Below are 22,263 nucleotides of genomic sequence, written 5' to 3'. Positions count from 1 at the left end.
ATCATAAAACATCTAATTTTATTATTAAAGAAAACAGATATTGAACTTACTAGGTAAATTATGCATGACATTTTCTATTTTGGCTACATACAGTTGCTACATGAAAACAAATGATAAAATGAGTTTCCTGGAGAATTTGAGTATGAATTACCAAATGTAGTCTTAATTTTTTGCATTTATAGCATATAGCACTAAAGAAACGTATTTTAAGATTATCATCCAGAAACTGGCTTTTGGGGCACTAAGGAGAATGATGGTGTGGCAATTCAATATCTTGAGAGGCTTCTTAGCCTACAATTTTTCATTCTGTTAAAAACCAGAATTAATAAGGTGGACAAGCATGTTTTTATAAAAATCCTTTTATTCAAAGTGTCACCTGGTTAATAGATTATTTCAAGGGTCTAGGGTGCCAGGGTAGTTACCCAACCTGTCTTGCCCTAACATGATCATAAGCAGTCCTAACCTTGAACCCCTTTACAACGTCATGAACTCTCTTTAGCTTCTGGTAACCAGCATGTTCCAGATCAGTTATATTTCAGGAAGCACCTTGAGGAAAGACACTAGAATGGGGCAGAACTGAAGTGAGTTTTGGAATGATGTCCTTACTCAAAATGACCTGGATAGCACGAGGACTAAAATGCCAAATGGTGCCCTGAAGAGAATCTCATTTTCACTTTGCCCAGGAAAAGGACAGAGGTTGGAGCAGGTGAGTAGGAGAGTTCTAAAGTAAATCATATATATTATGTTAATAGTTTCCTATGAAAAACTTTAGTAAATGTTGCCATGAGATCAGACTAGTTTGAAAAAAAAATGAAATAAGGTGATTATTGTATTTTTAAAAATGTATAACCCACTGCAGAAGTTAGTTTGGAAGCAAGACTCTTTTCTCTGGAACTCAACCTGACCCTTTGGCTTTCTGTATTTCTGGTCACCTTCACTGCTCAACACCCATCCTGATGGTCTCTAGGCAACACAAGAATAGCATTGTGAACATGCATTAAGCATTAACTCCTATTGTTTGGCTTTTTTAGCATGGAGAAAGAGAGAGAAGACAGGAAAACAGCTATAGTCCCAGAAGGAATATTTTCTTTCCTCTCCTGCAAGACAAAGGACAGGTCTATAAATTTAAGGTCTGTCCTAGGCGCCTGTCAATAGCAAATGATCTGTAAAATCAGCTGACAGGCATCTGTGGGTACGAATACACACCAGCACAGCTGATGGGATTAGACATTAGTTTTGTACTTCAAGGGATGTTCACTCATCAAAGGATTTGGGATTTGGCTGCCTGCTTGATTCAAACTAAATTGTCACCAATCTTTTTATATTTAACTGACTCAATTTTTTTTAAGAAACAAAGAAAACTTGGAATAAAAAAATCTTTGTTACATTTTTTCTCTATTTAGTAATTCAGACTACATCCATTTTTAAATTTTAAACATCTTTATTCTGCCTTCATCTGATTAACTGGTTATGTTGTGTAAGAGTTGGAGGTGGCCAAATCTTGGGGAAAAGCCAGAGTGAATGTCATCTTTAGTAAGGCATGTAAATAAAATTTTAGGTAATACGGACATGACCTATGTTTTTATGTATCCATTAAGTGGTAAAATGACAACAGTCATATTTGAAACAGAGGCCTACTCACGTTAAGTATCTTAGAATAAAGATGTTAGGCAATTACATCCCATTTATTTTTCTGCATTTTAATGCTAATGAGAATCACAAATATAATTAATTCATTAGTAACAAAGTTCTATACTGTAGCATATTAATTATACTATTCACAAAATACCCATTTAAATACAACTGGTGAGATTGTTTAAAAACATTGTATTAAATAATAACTTAGGATTTCCCGACAATTCATGTGTCAAATGATTCTGCTTGGCTTTACTTGTACTAACCTTTGGTCCTGGTATTCCACCCTGTCCTACTGCTCCAGGCAACCCGGGCTCACCCTCGAAATAGAAAAATAGACATGACTAAGTAAAATAGACAAAATCAATACATTACATGGATCTTTAGAGGAGACAGCCATCTGATAATTCTCTAGAAATAGATAAAGAATAAGTGACTATTAGTTTAAATTCAAGCTAGCTTCCATGGTCCAAAATGCCACATGTAATGGAGCAAGGATATAACGGGGTTAATTTCCTTTGTTCAGTTTTCTCATCATTAAGAAAACTGAGGCAACTTACCAGTGGAAATTAGTATCTAGCATGTTGCTGGGTACATTGTGAGCCTCAAATAAATATTTTTTGAATGAGTAAAAGACACCTGAAAACTATAAGACTGTCTTGGCCAAAACCTTTTTTTTTTTTTTTTGAGATGGAGTCTCGCACTGTCACCCAGGCTGTAGTGCAGTGGCGCCATCTTGGCTCACTGCAATCTCTGCCTCCTGGGTTCAATCATTTCTCCTGCCTCAGCCTCCCAAGTAGCTGGGATTGCAGGCATGTGCCACCACGCCCAGCTGATTTTTTTTTTTTTTTGTATTTTTAGTAGAGATGGGGTTTCACCATGTTGGCCAGGATGGTCTTGATCTCCTGACCTCATGATCCACCCGCCTCAGCCTCCCAAAGTGCTGGGATTACAGGCACGAGCCACCACACCTGGCCACGGCAAAAAACTTTTAAGTGATTCATTAGCTCAGAAAAAGAACGAATAAATCATTCTGTTTTCACATTAGACCTAAATGAACATTTACAAACCTAAATATTAAAGAACATACACATCTTTGAATACCTGCTTAATTCATTTAGACACATTTGACACTAAACACTAAAAATAGCTTTGGTTTTTCTTTCCAATTTCATTATAAAAATAATTAGAATAAAACATTCAGACTTATGGATCATATTATCATATTGAATGATAGGCTTTTGGGCAAAAGATCATGGCTATTAAGCTAGAAAAATTTCCTATTTCAGTAAGATGATGATGTATACCAGTCTTTCAAGACTCTGAACCAGTAATTGTTTTCCAAAAAGGGAAATCTCCCTGAACTGCCCAGAAACAAAGAAAAGATACTTTGGCCCTGTATGCTTCCATGTGGCTCAAACTTACAGCAATTAGAATTCTGTTACCATTTTAAAACATTCTGAAAGCCCTTCACTGTGTGCCTCAACTATTGGACAAATTTCTTCTTTCCATTGAGGCTAGTAAAGTTGCTCCTTAGTTGATTTTTAAAAAGTAGACTTTATTGTTAGAGCAGTTTTAGGTTCACTGCAAACTTAATTGATTTTTGAGAATGTTTCCTAAGTCACCTGGAGGACAGGAATTCTGTCACTTTTATATTTGTGTCTTAGCTTCAAAAACATGTATATTAATAAAAATAGTAACATTTTTTAAGTGCCAGGATCTTTATATTCATTGACTCAATTCTCACAAATTTCTTTGAGGTAAGTACTATTTTTATCTCTATTTTACAGGTAAAGAAATTAAGGCATAGAGCAGTTAAGTAATTTGTCCAGATTTACATAACTATAGTCAGGACTTGAACCTTCATGATCTGGCTTAAGAAGTTATGCTCTTAACACCATGTTACATTGATAAGTGAATGAATGTATCTAGGAATTTGGAGAGAGTAGATGACAAATATTTCAGTCCTATTATTTTGCTTATAATCCCACTTATAAATGACTGTCAAAATGTATAGAAATCTGAATTAAATATAACCTACATAGAGATGATTTTTTAATATCTACCATATAAATTTGGCAATGTGAAGTTGTGGTGTCTTTCTAAAATAGCAAAAAGTATTTTACTATATAGTAGATTATTAAAATTGCTAAAGTCTTAACCTCTTGGAAAGAAAATCTGCTTCCTATATAAAGTCACACTGTAATTGTAACTCTTGCATTTTCCTTGGTAAAACGGGAAAAAAAATGTTGACTTAGAATAATGATGGTCATTATGTGAAAATTCTGATATGCCATTTGTACATAACAAAGGATAAGAACTTGGAAACAGAATACACCCTGAAAGAGGACTATCATTTACTGTGCAACCAGAAAAAGAGCTCTGGAGTCTGCTTGCTTCAAAGAATCCACAACAGGAAGCACTAATATCATAACTCATGGTTTAATGCAAATAAGAGATGCCGCCAGGAAACAATGCAAACTTTGTTTAGACTTTCAAAGAATAACCATGGTAGCCAGAGTTATTTTTTTGAAACATGGTTAAGCCCCTGGAACCGGACGAAATTCATGCTGAGATTTCGAAGCAAGGAAGAGAAATGTTGCTTAGGTATCTGCATAACATTCTCCTTAATATATGAACATTGAGGGACTAAAGCTTAATCTCGTTTATTCTTTGATTATATATATTGTTAATCTTTAACATAAAAGGCCACAAAAAATTTTACCTGTAATCCCATCACTCTATAATAATTGTTTTCATTTTGTCCTGTCTCCTTCTGGTCTTTGTTATTTACGCTTACATATTTTCAAGCAATTGTAAGCATATTGCATAGCTTGGTGTTCTGATTTTGAAAATCTTTATACCACACATTTGTTTTCACACAGTATTTATGAATACTGCCTTGTGAATAGTTTAATCATCTATCAAAGTCAGGTGTGATCATTTGTTTAATCAGTCCCACATTGTTGAATACTAGTGTTCTTCCAATTTTTACTATTAAAGATAAACTAAAATAAACACCTCTGTAAATATACTCATATTTTTCTGTCAAATAATTTAATTTTGATAAATTATCTGAATTTGTTTTATTAGTCAATGGAAACATTTTACGGCACTAACAGCATATTTCTAAATTGCTTTCTAAAAGGGCTCTGAGTTTTATTTGCTTTTATAGGCAATTTAAAAAATTTTATAGGCATTGCTTTTATAGGCATCCACTCTGTGTTACTTTTTCACAACTTTTTACAAGAATCCTTTTTCACAACAGCATTGAATATCACAATTTTAATTATTTTTGTGGCTATTTTAATAAGCACAAATGAGAGCTAACTATTGTTCAGTTTTAAATTTTTCACATGTAAGATTATTTTCTCATCTGTTCATAATTTAAATAGGTATTCATAAATGTTACAGCTGAAAAATGAATAAAGCTAGAGGAAAAAATGGCTGATAGCATTTTACTTCCATAATAGTTATATCAAGAAACACATACTCCAAGTTAGATTAAGGGAATACAGAGCATTCTGTTATTGTCCACACTTAGTTTCCCAGGTTCTGTGAAAAGAATATAAAAGATGAACCACTGTACAAGTCTGAGTGCCAAAGCCAAGCTATAGGAATCTGTAGGTGCCAATTATTCAACTAACAGTGAAAATTTACTGTATGTTCTACTCTGGACTGAATGTTTCCTGAGACATAAAGATGAAATAGACATGACAGGTGCCTGTATGCAAAGAGCTTATTTTTGAGTGGGAGAAATACATACATATATACATTAGGGGGCATCTAATTGAGTTCATGAAACATTTTTGGGGGCAAAGTTTTCTTGCACTTCATGAAGTAAGAAGCATAATAAATAGAAATCAAAGAGAAATCTTAGGAATAAAGCATACATCTTATAGTATTAATATATTTCAATATATCAGGACAAAAATTATTATCATGAGTCCTCTAAATAATGTTATGATATTAAACTATTACATAATAGTGAACATGTATATATACAGAAAAATATATCAGAAAGGTGCAAATGAAAAAAACAGGAACCAGGTTATGTGTGTGTATGTGGGTGGGGGGAGCTGGTCTCATGTTTTTTGCTAATCTATCCATCTATTTCAGAACACATTTTATACTTAAAACACTGAGGACATTCCACAGATAAAGTAATAAAGAAAAACGGCAGCTAACATCTTAACCACAGGTAGATTAATGGGGTTTTGTCTACTATACTTTAAATTTTAAGGCTGTTCCCAGTATGACCATTCCCAAGTGCCCATTTCCATTTTAAGCTGAAAACAAGTTGGACTGACTTTTAAGAAAGATGGTTTGCTGCTTTCATTTTTTTTAAAACCCAACTCTTTTAGAACTCTAATGTAAAACATTACTCAAGGCATTACAATTATTTCAGGTACTGCCATTCAAGGGCAACTTGAATGAATAGTTAAGGATAAAAAGAAATGTAGTTTTCTTACAAATACCGAGTGCTCAAGGAAAGTAGGTCATCTAGCAGTAAGATTGCTCATCATCATTTCAATCACAATAGTCTTCCTTTCTGGAAACTGGAATGAATGCAGTGGACCTATGTTTATACCTGGAAAATGAGCAGAGTTTAAACCTGTGTTGTCCAATTGGTACGACTAGCCACTGGTAGCTATGGAGCAGTGGAAATGTCGCTAGTCCTAATTGAGATGGATGTAAATGCAGAATACAATTTTAAAGATTTAATAGGGAAAAAATGTAAAATAGCTCACTAAGAATGTGAATATTATTAATCTTGAAATATTAATTCATATCATGTTCAAATGATATTTTGAATAGATATTGAGTTTTAAAATTATATTATTAATACTACTTGTTTCTTTTGACCTCTTTTCAATGTGTCTAACAGAAAATTTAAAATTACACATGCAGCTTGTGTTTGAGGCTTGCATTATATTTCTGTTTCTACTGAGCATTGGTTTAAACTATAAAATGATTTAATTATTAGAAGACATGATGAACCAAAAGCCTTTAAAAGCAAGGAAGGAGTACTATCAAAGCAAGTCAACATACAGCAAGACTTCAGAATGGAAATGTCACTCCATTGCATATGGAGTTAAAATGCACCAGAGAACTCGCCAAGTTAGAACAGTATGTGGGGGTGGACAGAGCAGAAGCATGCTCTGGGTCAAGCCAGAGCAGCTTTTGCTGGGTTCAGGAGATCAAGGTCTTGTGAATAACATGGTATAGCCACAGCCTGTCTCTGTACTGTCTGTAGTCAGCCAGTGCTGACAGGCTGACTCTAGGGAGAAACTAATGGAGCTCTTTGCCACCCACCAGCTTCCTACATTCTCTTAAAAGCAAGTCCGGCATAGAGCTCCTTCACTCAGTTCTCTGCAAGCCTGTCCCATCTCACTCAGACTAAGAGCCGGCATCCTTACAACAGCCCCAGGCCCACATGATCTGACCCCCACTGCTCCTCTGACCTCCCTTCTGCTGCCCCCTCACGTACCCCAGCCACACTGACCCCCCAACCCTCACCCACCTTGCTCCAGTGCACTAAGCAGCCACCTGCTCTGGGCCTTTGCATCTGGGCATTCTCTAACGGACCTCCTATGTTTTTAACTCAGATAGGTATGGGTTGCTCTCTCAATTCCTTTAACTTTGGATCAAACATCACTTTACTACAGGGGTTACCCCTAACGTCCCCCTACTCTGCTAACCACCCAGCATTCCCTATAAAGGCATATGCCCATGCCTTTCTCTATTATACCAATTTGCTGCCTAAGATATAACTTTTGTGTTTCTTTCCTGTCTCCTGCCATTAGGACTTCCAGGTTTGGCAAACAAAAATATAGGAGACTGAGTTAAATTTAAATTTCAGATAAATAATGAACAATATTTTAGTTAAATATATTTCAAATAGTAAATGGGACATCATCACATTAGAAATTCTGGGTTGTTTATCTGAAATTCAAATTTAATAGGGCATCTTATATTTTTTCTGACAACCCTATTTTCTACTCCCACATCCCCATCACCACTAGACTATGAGCTGCTCGAGCAGGAGACTTGGTCTATTTTGCTCATTACTCTTTCACAGTGCTAAAAACTACACTCACACATAATAGCTGTTCAGTACATCCATGTTAGAGGAATGAGTGAATACAGGAGAATCAAATGCATTAAGCCTACATGAAGATATGAAGCAATGTATAGGCCAGGTAGAAAATAAGAGAGCAAGGCTGCCCTACTGGGAGAATGAAAAATAATAGAACTGTCATGGCAAGAGATGGTTCTGTCTCAGGCACTGCAAGGCAGCCGTCACTAGGAAAAGAAAAGGGAGTGAGGAAAAGATGGGAGAAATGTTAACCCTGCAGCGGCACACCTACAAGTCACTAGGATTGAAGGACACAGGCACAGCATGGGGTAGAGTTAAGCAGGGTGAGTGTGAGTTAGGAGAGGAGTCTGTGAAGGGCAGGGTGACAGGAATGAGAACTTTAACGGCTTCCAAGAAAAACCCTCCAGGACTCTGTTAGGGGAAGAGTAGTTACCCAGAGGATTAAAGGCTCTAACAATTCAGCCTGTGGGTCCAGAGCCTGGGCCATTGTCAACATTTCCATGTACTGCTCATCTCTTCTCTTCTGTCTGCTTCTTCCTTCACCCCAAGTGCCTCAGGTGAGGGGCAAGAAGTAGCAGGGATGATGCTGGCTCTATAAATTTTCATGTCATCTAAAGCTCCCCAAAGACTCTCTCAGAATTTACACAAGTGTCATCATTTACTCCATGAACTCACTAACATCTGCTTTTCCCTAAGCAGGAGCACTCACAAAACAGTGAAATATTTTAGTGAAAGGAGCCAAGCCAGTCATTCTTAACAGAGAGAAAAACACATCCAGAGAGAGGAAGTAACTTTTCCAGAAACAAAGAGCTACAAAGAGGTAGATGTGAGATTAAAACCCAGGTCTTCTGATTTCCCATCTTGTGTTTCTTCTATTCAAACAGCTTTTTTCTAAAAATCTCATTCAATTTTATCATGTTTCTTTTCTGTTTAATTTTCATATAAAATTGTAAAGTGGCTTTAGGACACTAATCCCAGTCTAATAGCATCCTAATACTAGCTGTATACTTCCAGTTCTATGACAAAGGGCAAATTACTTATACTTCTGGTTTTCTATTGTAAAGGGTGTGGGGCTGAATCAAATATTTGCTTTCTCCCAACTCTAAAGGAGTAAGATTTATTACTATTATTATTTGTTGTTGTTGCTATGGTTGTTGTTGGACTAAAGATGTTACCTGGTCATTCCTTATTCTGTAGAGATCTGACTAAATTTGGCTCAAGTCTAAGACTTGCTTTTTCCAGCTCCCTGCTCAACTTCTTGCATGTACGCAAGTCTCTGCTTTGACCCACACCAATTCAGGTGGTTCAGTCAATTCTTCACCAGTTTCCTCAAGAATTCCTCTCTGCAGGCATTTTGTGAATTCAGGATTCACTATTTGGTACTCTCAGGAAGGCGTCATCACAGAGCTGAGTCTGTCTCCATCTTACTGGCTTCTCTCTTCCTCTTCCATCTCACAGGCCTTCTCCCCTCCCTCCTAGATCATCCTGGGAAATCAGCTTCTTTCTCTGTGTAGCAGTTCAGCAGTTTTAAGCTCCTACTTGCAACCTCAATCCCTGATTCTTTTTCTTTATCATTCCTGAAAGCAGAGGAAGCTGTGCAACACGCAAAAGTAAAAAGAGAAAACCCTTAGCCTGGACAATTAGGTTTGATTATGCATCAGAGAATTGGCATCCCTACTGGGTTATTTAAGTAGTAAACTCCCTTTCTCAAACTAGAATCCAGTAACAGCCCAATGGGTTTACCTTGCCTGCTGCCCAGACAAAGCCAATTTATCAAGACAAGGGAATTACAATAGAGACAGAGTAATTCACACAGAGCTGGCTATGCAGGAGACCAGAGTTTTATCATTACTCAAATCAGTCTCCCTCGGAGATCAGAGTTTTTAAGGACAATTTGGTGAGTAGGGAGCCAGTGAGTTGGAAGTGCTGATTGGTTGGCTCAGAAATAAAATCACAGTGAGTGGAAGCTGTTCTCTTATGCTGAGTGAGTTCCTGGGTGGGGGCCACAGAACCAGTTGGCAGGTCCAGATGGGGCCATCCAGTTAGCAATGCAAAAACCCGAAAAGACATCTCAAAAGGCCAATCTTAGGTTCACAATAGTGATGTAAGTTGAAAATCTTATGACCTCCGGAATAATAGCTGGTAACATTTAGAGTTCCGGCCCCTCTCATCCTTATCATCCTTACTTGGTGGCTGGTGGCTTTTCACTGTTTTACAAGAACAGTTTAGATTTTGGGAAGGGCTATTATTTAAACTATAACTGAAGTTCTTCCCAAGACTAGTTCAGCCTATATCCAGGAATGGACAAGGACAGTTTAGAGGTTAAAAGCAAGATGGAGTTGGTTAAGTCTCATATCTTTCACTGTCATAATTTCCTTAGTTATAATTTTGCAAAGGCAATTTCAATCTCTTTGTCCACACTGGTAATTTGAATACTAAATAGTAGAAAAGTAGACAAGTATATCATCCAGGAACTTAATACAAATACCCTATTTTGAGTAATTTGCTGAAATGGGTCTTAAACTGTCTAATAATTAAATTTAACCTAGTAACCAAACCTTCCTTATGCTTTTTTAAAAATTACAAATTTCTAAAAATAATAAGAAAACATGATAGTTGTATCAATAATATTATGGTATGAGGTGTTTCAGAAATAAGTCTGTTGTTTACACTTTTAATTTTAGATTTTTACACTGTTCATGTAGAGAGAAATGTACACATTACAATTTGAACAAAGGAAATGTAATACAGAGAGACAGAAGAGGGGGTCACTGAAGACAGCTAAATTGACTTTATTTGGGTGACATTTACATACATGAGAGGAATTACTTGCCTTGAGCACACTCACAAAATCTGAAGGTCTAGGTAGGAGTGTGCATGGTCACATGGATGACTCCCTCATTCCACTCCCTGCCTGATAATTTCCTCTTTTCTCTTCTCATCCTTTCCGTCTCTCCAGCCCTAGTGGGGATTACAGCGTCCAAGCCCTGCCTACAGCTCCTCATCAACAGTGCTCCATGGCCACCCATGGGCTTAGGGGTGCACATGCCAGCAGTATGGTCCCCTCTTCGGAATATAGATCTGGGGAGGGCCCATAACTGACATTGGAAGCAGACTTAAGACAGAAGAGGCAGGAACTCCTGGCTTCCAGATACCTAAGACATGATTTCGAAGTGAGAAGACAGGGCTATGAGCATTCAAGTCTCCTTGGCCCTACAGACTCGTCATTTGTGAGGAAGGTGATACAAGATTGACAAAGGAGGCTTAGAAGAGGGGCACTGCTCACCTGCATCCAAGAGAAGCTCTACCCAGTATTCCCTTTTAAAATAACATGAAAGGTGCAAAGTGAGCCAAAACTAGCCAGAGAGCATAAGGTCACAGAGGGTTCTCTGTTCTGAATATAAAAATATTGTCCTCCATGTGTACACTTATGGGGAAAAAAGATTAAGAGTAAAAGCTTACAGGTTAGGAATATGAAATATCAAAATGGATGAAGGGGGTCATATGAAGTAGTTTCTTAGGGCTGGGAAAAGTCAGATACAACAGTTTTTCAGCTCCCTTCTGTTACAAGAATCTCTTCTGAATTAGACAATTAGTGTTTATTGCAACTTTCCATTGGACTGGGACCATGAGAAACATTTCAGCAGCAGTGGCCAATCCTTGTCTGACATTCACCTGGCAAAAGGTTGAGGAAAAGACGTCTACCTACGTGTCTCCAGTCAGAAAGGAGCTCAACAGCGTTACTGGGTATTTTGGGAAGGACACTCTTTCACCCTCTGAATGCAGATATGAAAGAATGCAGCTCCAGGAGTGATTGGCAGCAACCTTACAACTAAGAGGAAAGCAGGAACTAGGCTGACAGCAGGAACATGGAAGAAGCGCCAAGAGATGAAGGAACCTGGGTTCTTAGTGATGACGTTTAGTTGTCAGAACAAAGCCAAGCTGAAGACTGCATTAGCGCTGGACTTTCAAGTTCATGTGACTTAAAGAAATACCTTTATTTTGTCATCTGGTTTTTTTAAGTTTCCATGACTTGCAACATATGTGTTCTTGAAAATATATCCATTTAAAAAATTTTTAAAACCCAGCTAATTCCTTATGGCCTAAAGTATAGTTCTTAAAGATACTGTGTATAGTTTGAATGACAAATTATTCTCTTTCTCTTGGAAAGAGAATGTGTTTAATTATTAATAGAAATTTCAAATGTTTATATCCAAGTAGAAAAATTCTAAAGGTCAATGAAGAGTAGAATGAGATAATATTTCTTACTGACATTCACTTGAACACCCAAGGGGCTTCTGAATCATGGAGGTATTAATGCCTCAAATTCTGACAGGTAAACAATCTACACTCATTTAACAATCTTTTAATAGACAGTTCTATGTATTACTTCCTTTATTTTTTTCTGATTAAACTTAGAGGTAAACATTGTAATTCCTATTTGAAAAATGAGAAAACTATGGCTCAGAGAAGGTAAGCAATTTGTCCAAGGTCATACAAACACTGAGAGGCAAAGCTGGGATTTCCTGAATTTAAAAATCCACACTTTCAACCACTACTATGCAGTGAAAGCAGACTGCCTGACTTTGAAGCTCTACTCTGCCACTAACACTTGGGTGACCTTGGGCTTCTTTTATTCTTTCTGCACCTCAATTTCCTCATTAATAAAATGGAGATAATCATAGTACCTATTTCATAGAATTGCTATGAGGACTAAATGAGCTAAGATGCCTATAACACCTAAGATGCTGCCCAGCAGTTAATAAACACTGAATACATTTTAGTAATTATGATATACTGCTTCTATTCTCTGCACTAGGCACAGAAGACAGAGAAGAGGATCCTGAAAGGAATTTAGTTTCTCATAAACTTATCCCATCAATGCTGTTTCACAGTTAGATCGTGGTTACCCCCTTCGCAAGGTGGCCTGGCATCAAATAAATGGAACTGGGTAGATTTCACAAATTACTATATTGCAGTCTTACTTTTAATACAAATCTTGAAATCAAGATTTTCGGAGGTAAGACCTAATGATACAAAAACAGGGTTTGTGGTTTATATTGATTTAGTAATTTAGTGGTCAGAAATTTTAAGGAAAAGTCAAATGATGAATACAAAACCCTATAGTGATCAATTATACCAATAATATGGTGTTTTAGGAGCAGAATTCTAAGACCAAGGTTATCTGTAGTTTAAACTGCAGGTATTGCAACATGGTGATAGCTTCTCTTCTTTTTCCCACTCTTGTTTATACTGTGAGCCTCACCGAAAGTCTCCTATTCAGGGAAATGCTCTTACTCAGCCATTTGCACAAGGCCAGGGAGCCCTGTGCTTTTCTGTTATAATACTTAACAATATTCTAATTTAAAAATCTATGGCTTTTTCATATAATTGTTCATTTAATGCCCCTATCACCCATTAGCCTAGAAATTCTGTGAGGCAGAGACGCTATAAACTCAGTGTTCAGTTGATGCCTCACACTTAGTAAGGGCTGAATAAATATTTGTTGAATGAATGATCAAGGAAATTAATAAGTGAATCAATGAATACATTTAAGGAAAATTTCTTTAAAAAGCTTTTCCAAATTATGGATATAATTTAATCAGATGTCATATGCATTTTTGTGATTTCTTCTGTAAAATGCAGTGTATTTTACATTAAAATAGAAAACAATGAATTTCATGATGTCATAATTTATTCATAAACATTTGCTTGGTTGTTTTTTTGTTTTGCAATAGCCAGTGAGTAACTTCCTCAGCTACCCCCTTCTCCCAGCAATCCCAATCCCTCAACTTTTTATTCTCCCTTCTTCCAATATTTTCATTCAGTAGAATAATAACTGGTATTAAAATTTATAGTAACATGCCTAAATAAAGTTGGGAGGAAAGTGTTTTAAAGAAAATCTTACTGTAATAGTTTTATTTCAAGCGAGTAGGAAAAAACCTTCTTCAACTAACTTTTTGTTTCTTTCTAAGGAAACATAAAAATAATTATATGAAGAAAAGAAATATCTTTTGTTCTGTTTAACAAATAAAATTGAGTGAAAAATGTCTTTAAGAGTAGAGTAGGCTTTTGTATAGAAGTGCCTGAGAATGTATAAATCATTCTCAAGGATGAAGTGATTTGAGTTTATGAACTATCTGTAACAGGAAAATGATGGTGCTTCTTTAAGAGGTAAGTATGCATCCTCTTATTATAGTTACTGGAGGAAATGGTCACATAACCTTGAAATTCTAATCTTTACAATTATTAATGTTAAAAAACAGAAAAATTTGAAAACGTAATTCTCACTTTTAACACACAAAAAGATTGAATTGTTGTAAGATCTTTTCCTTGAACTATTAACTAATCTGGACTCATCAATCAATCACTTAATTTAGACCAATATCTTTTCTTAAAGTTTAACATTAGAAAGTCATAAATATATTTGACAGTAGATCATTGGGTAAACTGCTAAAGGAAAATTCAAGCTAATTAACTAGAAAACAAAAACAGCCCTACAACATATTGAAAACCTTCAGGAATGTAGGTAGCAACAAATAAATACAACAACAACAAAAAACCCCCGCGTTTAGTGTTTATAGTAAGTGAGGAGAATAAAAAATTTCGGGTTTATTGTATTGCCCCCCTGTATAGACTCAAATCAATGGCTTGAGCTTTGAAAGTCTGAGAGCTTCAACTTATCTGTTCTCTAAATATACTTAGAATAAAAATGCCATTAAAAGTATGCCATGAAGACTAATGTCAATGAAGAACTGTGTGACCCATGTATAAGAGATTAAAAGGAATTTCAAATGTCATAACCAAAAACTAAAATTTAATGTTACTTAAAAATCACATAGCTATTTGTGATGGACACACTAATAATAACTTTTAATTTATGTTAAATTTGAAGTTTTAAAAATAATAATGAATTCTAGAAAGCACTTAAAATTGCATGAATCAAGATCATCTGATATTTATCTTTTGTTTTGGAAACAAGCCCTATGACTCTGCAGGCCTCAGAAAAATTCTAGCTTGCACGGAAATAAAGAATTTTATTTTTATCCTAAAAATCTTCATAATTTTTATAGTAAGGATGTAAACTAAGAGCAGCATAAATGGGACTTCGTAAGGACTCTACTGTCTCCAGCTCCTCTTTCATGGCATTTTCAGTGTTGGGGACTAATTGCTACCCAAATAAATTGTCATTATGATTATTTGTTCTTATGGATGCCAATAAAGATGATCATCAGGAAAAAGTGGAAAAATACAGAGCTTTAATAACACCTTTTAACAGTTCAGATTTTTAAAAACTGACCTATAAGTATATAAACAAAAATTGTAGGCAGCATCTATTTTGCCAAATAATTCTTCAGTTTAAAAACATAGTTCTACCACAAAATTATTTTAAATAGCTCAATTTTCTCTAGAGTATTTGAAGTAGGAATGAATTGGCAAATATTCAAATATACATCGCTTTATGTATGTGTGTGTACATGATGGGGGAAAGAATTAATCATGGAGGACAAATAAAATGTTAATTATATGTTTAAACCAACAAGATCTTCATGAGAATTACAAGATTATTTTTGTGTTCAATATAATTAGCCAAAGAAGAAATAGATAACATTTCATATTTTTAGGTAGGATTTGCATTAAATCTGCCCTAACTGCTTGGTTGGTGGAAACAAGTCCAAATTATGAAAACATCAGCTTTCAGAACTGGGAACAGAGGTTGCTAAAATCTGGTTGAATTGGAAACAAGACATGGGTACTCATAGCATCTCTGAGAAACTTAGAGATGAAATGGTACAGCTTCTTCTCTCATTTTACAAATGAAGCCCCTTTGAACCCAGAGATAAAAGGGATTCTTCAAAGGCTACACAACAGGTTAAAGAGCACAGAGTGTTCTGATGCCAGGACAGGGCTTCTACATCAGTCCACTGGTGACTGTGCTTTCATAATAATGTGAAACTTGTCTTTCTCTTTCTTGTATCTATAGCACCATCATTCCAACTACCCAGTCCTTATCGACTGGGGCCCTTAGTCCTTACGGTCAGGGAGACAGCAGGGGATAGAGAACACATTCTACCTCTATGTATAATTTTGCATATTCATTTTCTCTCTATGAGGAATTCAACAGGCTTTTGCTCCCTGCTTAAATGTAAGTCTAGGGCTCATTTGCTGAAACTACTTCTTTCTTTTGAGGCAGGGTCTCACTATGTCACCCATGCTGGAGTGCAGTGGCACGATCATGGTTCACTGTAACGTTGAACTCTTGGGCTCAAGAGATCCTCCCACCTTGGCCTCCCAAAGTATTGGGATTGCAAGCATGAGCCACTGTGCCCAGCCTGCTGAAATTCTTAAAGCATGAAAATACTATTAGAGATATTTGACAACATTTATTGGGCATCTATTATATAATATTCACTTTAGATATATTGTCTAATTAATACTGCAAGGCCTGTCTCTATATTGTACACTAGAACCTTAGAGAGGTTAAGTGATTTGCCCAAATGAGGACACGGAGCATTCTCTCTTAGATACAGAGACCACGCCCTTTTCTCTGTATCACACTGCCTCATACTTTTCACAGAAGGATGCTCTATAGCCCTTCATCAGTTGTGATGCCAGAAGGGGCAAGATTGGAGCCTAATGCCATGTCACTGCTTATGTAAGTCTTTTCTTCTAATACAAACAGAAGAACTGAAAGACCATTACAAAAATAAATATTCAGATTAGCAATCAAGGTGATCAAAATATAAAAGATAATGTGTAGGAAAAACGTCACCACCAAGTTTATGTGCTAAGGCCATCACCCATTTTGCCAATCTGAATGCATGGAAATGTTCTCTGGGAAAGCATTTTCGTCCTCCCCTCCCCTCCCTCCCTCCCTCCCTCCCTCCCCTTTCTCTTTCTCTTTCTTTCTTTCTCTTTCTTTTTCTTTTTCTTTCTTTTTTAGAGACAGGGTTTCGCCATGTTGCCCAGGTTTTTCTTTAGCTCCTGAGCTTAGGCGATCCTCCTGCCTCAACCTCTAAAAATGCTGGGATTACAGGCATGGGCCACATCACCTAGCCAGTGTTTTCTTAAAATAATATACTTTTATTTCTTTTTTCAAACATAAGAATTTTTTATTTCCTAGTTTTTATTTGCCATATTTCTTACTTTTTTCTTTTTAAGTGATAGGCTCTCACTATGGTACCCAGGCCGGACTCGAACTCCTGGGCTCAAGCAATCCTCCTGCCTCAGCCTCCCAAGTAGTTGGATGTTATTTGCCATATTTCTGATGGCTTAATTATATCCTCCCCTAACCACTGTCTGAAAACTTTTCTAAGTATCAGAAGTACTTTTCTGGAAAAAGCAAAATTGTAATGGAGAAGAAAATATTTTCTCAAGACAATTTAAGGACATTAGGTGTTTTACAAAAAAAAAAATTATGTCATTGTAAGCTCCTTTCTTAGAAAAACAAAGTCTAGAGTTCAAGAAGTTTGTTTAAACACAAATTCTAGAGTTCATTTCACATGCTTTAAGTATGTAATTATTTCTCTATTGCCAACTGTGTTTTGGCTATCTACGAGACCTGCTGTTTCAGTGAAGGAGACTTGTGTTTTTTACACTTTATTTTCCTAAAAATGATATAGCAAATATTACAAATGTTAAGTAATGATAGGCCTAACAGAAAGTTCCATACACAAAGTTTTAGGTTCAGTTCTCTGAAGGAAGGAAAACAAATTTAAATTACATTTTGCTGATACCTTCATAAAAGTGTGAAATCATTTCATTTCCCTGGGTTCTACAGAAAACACTTTTAAAATGCCACTAAGATGTATAACAAGACATAAAACTGCAAATATTAACTGTCTATTTCCTTGAAATATAATTTAAACTTGGTGACTAGGACAAGAAAATGTCACATTCCTTTCTCTTGCTAAGGAAATTGCATATTTCCTTTGCAAAAATAAAGAATATGTAGTCTTCAAAGGAGTATATGTGACAGTTTTAAAGTTGTTTGGTTTCATGTTAAAGGTTTCTATAAATTTTCATGATTGTCTCAAAGTTGAAAAATGAAAAGAAACAAAGACGAAAAAGGAAGACGTCCTGAATCTTAGGCATACAAGTTTTGTTTTTCACCAATGTCAAAAACAACAGTTACGCCATATCTGTATTTTGTTCTTTCTAAATGCTATCTTGAGTTATATAATTTTCAAATCCATCTGAGAATAAATATACTTTTAAATTTTTGCTTAGGTTTCCCTCCACGATCTGCAATATTCTAAACAGAAAGCTTATCTTCTATCTTTGCCAGGATCTGTGAAGCAAATGGATATGCATTTTACTAAGTGGAAAACGTAGCTGTGGCGTAGGCGGTTAACTACTGGTGAGTGTGTGGTGTTTAGTTTATGGACTAGAGGACACCATAAGCCTTGGCTGAGCACATTAATTTCATGTGGGAATTGAGTACTTCTTGAAACAGAAAGCCTCTTAAAAACATAGATTAACTGAACTTTCGGAATTCCGCTAAACTGAAGTGAAGGAAAAGTTTTAACAGTAATATCAAATACTAAGGGCTTTACATCTATTTACTCTCTTAATTCTCATGGACTCTATTAAGTAGGCACTGCCATTGTCTCCCCTTACAGATGAGAAACGGAGGCCAGAGAATTCCAAGGACCTTGCCAAAATTCACACAGCCTCTGAGCAGTAGACTCATGCTCTTAGCAACTTACTAGCTTTAAAATTGTGGTTGTTTGTTTTACTGACAGAAAGAAAAGATAGACTTGATGGAAAAGGTCACAAGGAGATTTATTTCTGAAAGGATTGAGTTATGTATAATTTCAGAATTTGCTCCAGGGTGCATGGATTTAAAATACTCTAGGAAGGCAAGATAATGGGTCTCTGGGTATAAAAGGGCCAGCCCAAGAACTCTGAGGGAGACAGGAAAGTCCCTCGCTCAGCTCCCTGGCTCCTGACAGACTGGCTCAGCAATGGGCTTTGTCGGCTGCCACTTGGCTTTCCTGGTTTCTGTGAAGGTTCCAGACTGAAGAGCCAGTCAGGGATGTTGAGGAGCTATGCTTTGTCCAACTAGTAACTATGTCACAGCTGTAAATATACACAACACATAGATACGTGTATATAGAGTGTGTTGTCATTTCTTTCACTGCATTTTTCTCCCTCATTATTAACAGTACAATAAAAGTGGATGTAATACCAAAGCAGGGCAAATCTATTTAACGTCTACATTTGCTTAACAGGAAAAAAGTTTCCTTTTGGATTCAGAAACTTTGACTAGTTTCCTTCTATGAGAATAACTTTTGTTAGTCAATTATTAATATATATTACTTTTATAATGGCCAGAATAAACTAGACTGTATTTTATCACAATCAATGTTAAACATAAATTCTTCCAATTCAATTCCATCTATATTTATGAGAAAGATATAGTCATATCACATACATAATTTATTGAAAAGTAACACATCCAAAATAGTTGAAATGGAAAATTTCCAAAGAATTCCTGACTATTGAATGTATCTTTAAAAATTAAACTAATTTGATCATTTGTACCAGAATTTTCCTGTCTTTCAAAAGTATACATAGTGTTTTTATAAACATATAAGCTTATTACTAACATTATGGACTAGAATAATTTTGTGATTTCAAATGCTCACCAAATTATTTTTAAAATACAATATTCTATAGAACTCACCTTTTGCCCATTCATCCCTGGAATTCCAGATGCTCCAATAGAACCCTAAAGAGACACATGATTAAACTGAGTTGCTATCATACACAAAATATTCTAAGTTTATATTTTATGAATTATATAAGCCTTGCTAAAACATTTCTAGGAAGTTTTATTTTTCAGACCTTATCCATAGTGTTCAAATATATAATATAAGCAGATTCCTCAGGCTTGCCCAGAAACGACAAAGTTAAAATTAAACCTTGCTTCTAAGTACCCACTTAACTTTAATATGATTTTAAAGAAATTTATATAATAAATTGATCATGGCCGGGCGCAGTGGCTCATGCCTGTAATCCCAGCACTTTGGGAGGCCGAGGCGGGTGGATCACAAGGTCAAGAGATCGAGACCATCCCGGTCAACATGGTGAAACCCGTCTCTACTAAAAATACAAAAAATTAGCTGGGCACGGTGGTGCGTGCCTGTAATCCCAGCTACTCAGGAGGCTGAGGCAGGAGAATTGCCTGAACCCAGGAGGCGGAGGTTGCGGTGAGCCGAGATCACGCCATTGCACTCCAGTCTGGGTAACAAGAGCGAAACTCCGTCTCAAAAAAAAATAAAATAAAATAAATTGATCATACCTATCAGAGGGCCACATGACTCTAAATTTTGATGTTTTTAAGAATAAATAGTTTAGTTCCATCTGGAAAAATCCTACCAGTATCAGTAACACTTGCATTTCATGAGTTAAAATACCATAAAACAAAAGGTAATTAAAATAATAACCACTTGTTCCACAGTTAAATAAGGGGCCCATGTCATAAACTCAAATTTGTTGTATTTTAAGTATTTTCCTCCTAGACGTTCAAGGAGTAAGTTTAAGCCACATGAAAGTGAATATGTCTTCCAGAGTGACTACAAAAGGTGTAATAAATGTTATACACTGACCAGGAACAACACAACTTCTGTACAAAAAAAGTTGGGTGTGTGTGAGCATATGTGGGCGTGTGTGTGCGCATGCACATGTGCATACTGGTGTCTAACTATGAATGATTGGGCATAGATGGGTGAGCTGGAGAATAGGAAAGCTAATTATTACCTGAGAAAATCTATGACATTTAACTGGATACAGAAACATTAGCAAATATTTTCAAACACTGATGTCATTTCCCTCCATTACACCCTACATTTAGGCTCTGGAGAAACCATTTTAAATACAATGTGCTTATTCTTTGTCTAAAACTAGAAAACAGATTTTTCTTAGTAGATGTATACTATTACATCTCTTTAATAATAATGGAGAAAATATATTTTTAAAAAATAGTAATTATAGACCAAAAACTCCCCTAAAAAAAGAGTCTCCTAGAAAAGCAGTAATTATAATTAAAACAAATTGAAATGGCAAGTTCCTTAGCGCATTCAGTGATTATATTGAATGGGTCATTAAAGGACTTCCTGAAGTCTGAAGCAGTAATTTTATCCTGGTCGTATGTGGATTAGAGTAGCTTTACAATTTCACACCATGCTTAATAGAGACATTATTGCGAAGGACAAAGTGTTCCTACACACAAGTTGTCTCGCAACCCACGGGCTTTTACTTGGTTTGTAGGATTATGTTTCAACAGATGCCACATGCCCAGTGCTTGGGGGATAAAAAGTCTCTATCTTTGATGGATTCCAAAGATAAAGAATAATCACTTTTCCACCTGTTATAATACAATTGTTTTCTTTAGTTTTCCACAGGTTAAATATCCCCCTCCCCACTTGAAGGGGTGTAAGGATGGAGGAATGGGGACTTAGTGATATTCTGTTGGCAAAATGCCATTTATTTGCTATTACTATATTTACTGCTGTAAGATAGGTGTAGTTTTGGAAACCCTAGATCTTCTCCATCAGAATTTATTTTTATTTTTATTTTCATTTTTATTTTTTGAGATGGAGTCTTGCTTTGTCTCACCCAGGCTGGAATACAGTGGTGTAATCTCGGCTCCACCTCCCGGGTTCAAGCGATTCTCCTGTCTCAGCCTCCTGAGTAGCTGGGACTATAGGTGTGTGCCACCACATCTGGCTAATATTGTCTTTTTAGTAGAGACAGGTTTTACCACGTTGGCCAGGCTAGTCTCAAAGTCCTGATCTCAGGTGATCCACCCGCCTTGGCCTCCCAAGGTGTTGGTATTACAGACGTGAGCCACTGTGTCCAGCCTTTCCATCAGAATTTAATGGTCAATTCTGATGATCATGGATAACAACAAAATGACAATCAGGAAGTCACTTTTCAGGTTACCTCATCAAAGAAGGACACCAGTTGACCACTTGAATATAGTGAACTCAGCAGTATCCTTTTTTCTGGTCAGTTCTCTGGCCATTTGGCAATCTTATAATTGAGGAAGGCCATGCATTCGTTTTGCAATGTCAAATGATCTTTCACATTTTAAATTTTGTCACAATGTTTTTTACCAGTATGTGAATTAAAAATTCAATAATGTACAAGTTCAGCAGACAACTTAAAAAGAGTCTGCTCTGGATTTATTGAATTTTTTTATAATGGAGTCAATCAGAAATCTAATGCTCACATTCTATGACCGTATTTTTAGAAAGCAGAATGCACAAACCAGACTAACTGCTTCGGCGTGGCTTACAGTAGCTAATTTCATTCACCTCTCTTGCTTGCCATTAGGTCATGAGAGCACAATTACTTTCACAGTATTGTTGTTTATACTCTACCTTTTGTCCTGGAGGCCCTAGAGGACCCTAAAAAAGAAAAACAATTCAATTAACATAATACTGTAGCCACTTAAGCTTAGATGACCAGTTTAAGCTGTGCTATTCTCTTAAGATTTTCTTTGCTGTACTGAAATATGC

The 22,263-nt window shown here is 36.2% G+C and overlaps 1 protein-coding gene across 1 annotated transcript in view; it reads right to left on the bottom strand.

The window, feature by feature from the left end:
* COL25A1 (collagen type XXV alpha 1 chain) overlaps positions 1–22,263 on the bottom strand; it is a 510,463-nt gene that overhangs the window by 95,467 nt on the left and 392,733 nt on the right. Inside the window, exons 11-13 of the mRNA XM_064384022.1 lie at positions 22,126–22,152; positions 19,425–19,469; positions 1,902–1,955 (exon numbers count right to left, since the gene is read on the bottom strand). Of these exons, the coding sequence (XP_064240092.1) occupies positions 1,902–1,955; positions 19,425–19,469; positions 22,126–22,152 (126 nt within the window). The remainder of the gene's footprint in view (positions 1–1,901; positions 1,956–19,424; positions 19,470–22,125; positions 22,153–22,263) is intronic.

This window comes from Aotus nancymaae, unplaced genomic scaffold (genome assembly GCF_030222135.1).
Source record: "Aotus nancymaae isolate 86718 unplaced genomic scaffold, 86718_ANA_hifiasm-v0.15.2.pri h1tg000033l, whole genome shotgun sequence".
NCBI classification, from domain to species: domain Eukaryota; kingdom Metazoa; phylum Chordata; class Mammalia; order Primates; family Aotidae; genus Aotus; species Aotus nancymaae.
Note: the sequence above shows the minus strand (reverse complement) of the source record. Positions and strands in the feature narration are given on the sequence as shown.